The following is a 3,382-nucleotide window of genomic DNA, read 5'->3' as shown; positions in this document are numbered from 1 at the left end:
CAATTTCTCCACAGTTTTCTCCTTCTTCTTCTTTTGTTTTCACATTCATACCTCAAACATCTCATTTATAAATAAAAATAAAAATTACCTTTTTTTTTTAATATATTTTTTCTTCATTTTCCTTAAGGAGCTACACTGGGGCATGCTAGACTAGAAGTGAACATAGCACATGGCTTAGTAAGACTACGGTGAGGCTAGCTTGGCAAGTTTATATTGCCTTGGAACTGACGCAAATATGTTTTGTGTCTTCTGTGTGAACTTGCAAATGCGATCAACCAAAAAATAGAAATACTTAAAAATAATAATAATAATAATATTTTCATATAAAATTAACTAAATAAAAAAAAATAGAAATGGGAATAGGTTTGAAATACAAAGACTTATAGGATTTTCGGTTATAATGAAGTAAGGGACTTTACACTCATTTAACATTTGTTTTCCTACAATACAGATTAAAATATTTCAAAAATATTATATAAATTTTAAACTTTTTAAAATTAAAATTATAAAAATACCAATCACCACTTTATATATTGGTATCAGAGCATTTACATATGGTGTTCATTTCATATATATATGGTGTTCATTCCATAATTTTCATTATGAGAGGAGTTTATGTCTTATTATCAAATAATAATAATAATAAAATAAAAAAATCTAATTTATTTAATTTATATATTTTTTTTCAACACTTGAGTAATAGATTAAAATTTAACTCCTCCTTAATGCATGGTTGTACTGTAACGGAATATGTACGGTGTCTTGTTCATATATATTGCTAATAAATAAATAAATAAAATTTCTCCATCTTAATAAAAAAATAACAAAGAAACTTAATACTAATTACCAACCAATGATTAGTGAGAAACACCATATCCAAATACATAATATTAATTTTAATCCTGCCTGGTAGCCTCTCCATTCCTCCTGTCAACAGGGCCCACATTTGGTGCAGAAGATAACCTGAAAGTTCCAAAACCAAAACATATACAATATATTCAGCTTATGAAAAAGAAACATCTGGATGCCGGCTTGGTCGGCATTGCAACTGAGAAAAATCGATAACAAAAAAATAAAATATTTTATACATAAAACTTTATGAATATATTCCTCATCAGTTACTCATCTATTTAATTAATTAATTAAATATTTAAATTACTAAGATAAGATAAGAACCAACACTAGTTTAGAATATTGGGAACCCCACTTAATTTCCCACTTCGCCCGCAAATCATTGCGTGGACGGTATAACTCCACCGACCTCATCAGCGTTTCCCAGCCGTTGGATCAAGCGTTGATGTTTTGATCGTTGATGGAAGCGCACGTGTCTTCGTGAACACGAGCGGTTTCCGTGGCTGAACTGGAAACGTCCTCGTCGGCAACATCACGTGCTGTCCCTCTGCCACCCTCTGCCACGTGGAGGCTGCGGCTTTGTCGGCGAAATAGTCCCGCATTCTTTATTACTTATTTACGATTCTACCCTAAATTCAAATACGTGGCCGCCGCCCCTGCCCGACAACCGCTTAAGCCAAATCACGACACGTACCTTCATGCTTTTGCGCGTCGGCCCTCTTAAAATGGCAAAATTGTCTCTGTTGTTACAAATATTTCTGATAAACCACCAGTGATCGAAATAAATGATTATACTGTTTTTTTTAAATAATGGATTAGTACTGCCCAGGAAATTATAACATTAAAACATTATTATATATATTTTAAAATTATGAAAATTTTAAAAAAAAATGTGGATTTTTTTATTTTATCATTATTTATATTTCTGAAAAAAATATAAATTTGAGAATAACATTTAAGTTTATTTATATATAAGTTTATTTATATATATATATATATATATATTTTAGAAAGATGACAAGACTGTAGAGCACAGGGGACGTCGATGTGTGGGAGAGCAGTCTCAACGCCGACCCACGCGTCTCTCACCTCACTTAGGGACATAAGGCTTGGCCCTCCCTCAAAACGAACGCCCTACGAAACGTAACATGACCAATCTGGATCCCAGAAGGGACGTTGATATTTTGATATAAATTTAAGTCATAATTTTTTAATTTTGTTTTAGCTCTTAATTATAAATTATTTATTTATTATTTATTTTTTTCCAATCATGATCCTTTATTTTATAATAAAGATGGTTTTATTAAATTTTATTTTTATTAAGAATAATCTCATATAAATTGGAAAAAAAATTTAAAAAAAAACAGAAAATAAAAATAATACAGGCACTTTCCAAACTAGAAAAAAACAAACAAAAAAGGCGCAAGAAATAATTATACTTTTTCTCAAGGGCCGGAGTATAAAAAACCCCTAAAATTAGAATTAAAAACACGCACATAAAACTCGGGACAAAAAGAGGGAAAGGAGGTGGGGCAAACGATACTAATGGGGGTTGCTGTTGCTCAGCGAGCGAGGAGGAGACGATGAAGACGGCGGCGCCGGCCCAGACGAAAGCGGCCCCAAACCAAGCCGCCACGGCGACCGGAAGGGGCCGCCCCTACAGAGGCGTGAGGATGAGGAAGTGGGGCAAGTGGGTCGCCGAGATCAGAGAGCCCAACAAGCGATCTCGTATATGGCTCGGCTCTTACGCCACCGCCGTCGCTGCCGCCCGGGCTTACGACACCGCCGTCTTCCATCTCCGTGGCCGATCGGCTCGGCTCAACTTCCCCGACGAGATCGAAGCCGATGGCGCCGATTTGGACGCCGAACCCTTACCGGCGGCTGCGATCAGGAAGAAGGCTATGGAGGTTGGGGCTCGCGTTGACGCCGCCCAAACCGAGCTCGTTCTGAATCATCATCAAAGCAAGAATAAGAATCCGGATCTCAATCTAAGGCCAAGTCCTGAGACTTCCGATGAAGATTAACAGCTTGAAATCCAAGAAAAATCATGGTAAAAATTGGAAATTAAGATGACCTCAGGTGAAGTAGATTTACCGGACTTTGTAGCGAATTTGGGTTTCTTTGTTTTCTTGTTAACAAGTTAATTAGTTGTGAATTTTGTTATAATTTTTCTTCTTTTTTTTTTTGTTTTGTTCTCTTTCTTCTTCTTCATCATCATCTTCTTTTTCTTTGGAGATTGGCAGTGGAGGTTCTAATTAATGTTTTATTTTTGGTTTATATATATATATGGTAAATTTAGAAATTTTAATAATAATAATAATTATTATTATTATATATGCATATGTATGTGTATATGGGAAATAAAATATCATAAATATGTATTTATTATGGTTTCTGTTTGGAAAGTTGAGACCTTTTGGTGTTTTAGACATGGCTGGCATCATAAACATTTGATTCTGTTAATTATTGTTTGGAAGATATTATATATTTTGTCATCTTGGTAATAATAAATTTCTTAATATTTTGATTA

General features: G+C 34.2%; 1 protein-coding gene across 1 annotated transcript; it reads left to right on the top strand.

Annotated features, from left to right (window-relative positions):
- The first annotated feature begins 2,362 nt into the window (after positions 1-2,362).
- On the top strand, positions 2,363-2,909 carry LOC120267507 (ethylene-responsive transcription factor ERF010-like). The gene has a single exon (XM_039275183.1). The coding sequence runs from the start codon at positions 2,436-2,438 to the stop codon at positions 2,874-2,876; it is 441 nt and encodes a 146-aa protein (XP_039131117.1). The 5' UTR covers positions 2,363-2,435; the 3' UTR covers positions 2,877-2,909.
- Positions 2,910-3,382: the final 473 nt, after the last annotated feature.

The sequence above is a fragment of the Dioscorea cayenensis genome, chromosome 8, assembly GCF_009730915.1.
Source record: "Dioscorea cayenensis subsp. rotundata cultivar TDr96_F1 chromosome 8, TDr96_F1_v2_PseudoChromosome.rev07_lg8_w22 25.fasta, whole genome shotgun sequence".
NCBI classification, from domain to species: Eukaryota; Viridiplantae; Streptophyta; class Magnoliopsida; order Dioscoreales; family Dioscoreaceae; genus Dioscorea; species Dioscorea cayenensis.
The sequence above is the reverse complement of the archived record's forward strand: the minus strand, read 5'-3'. Positions and strand labels throughout refer to the sequence as shown.

What these genes read in the sequence shown, in the direction of transcription:
- LOC120267507 (XM_039275183.1), top strand. Translation starts at nt 2,436, where the DNA reads ATGAAGACGGCGGCGCCGGCCCAGACGAAAGCGGCCCCAAACCAAGCC.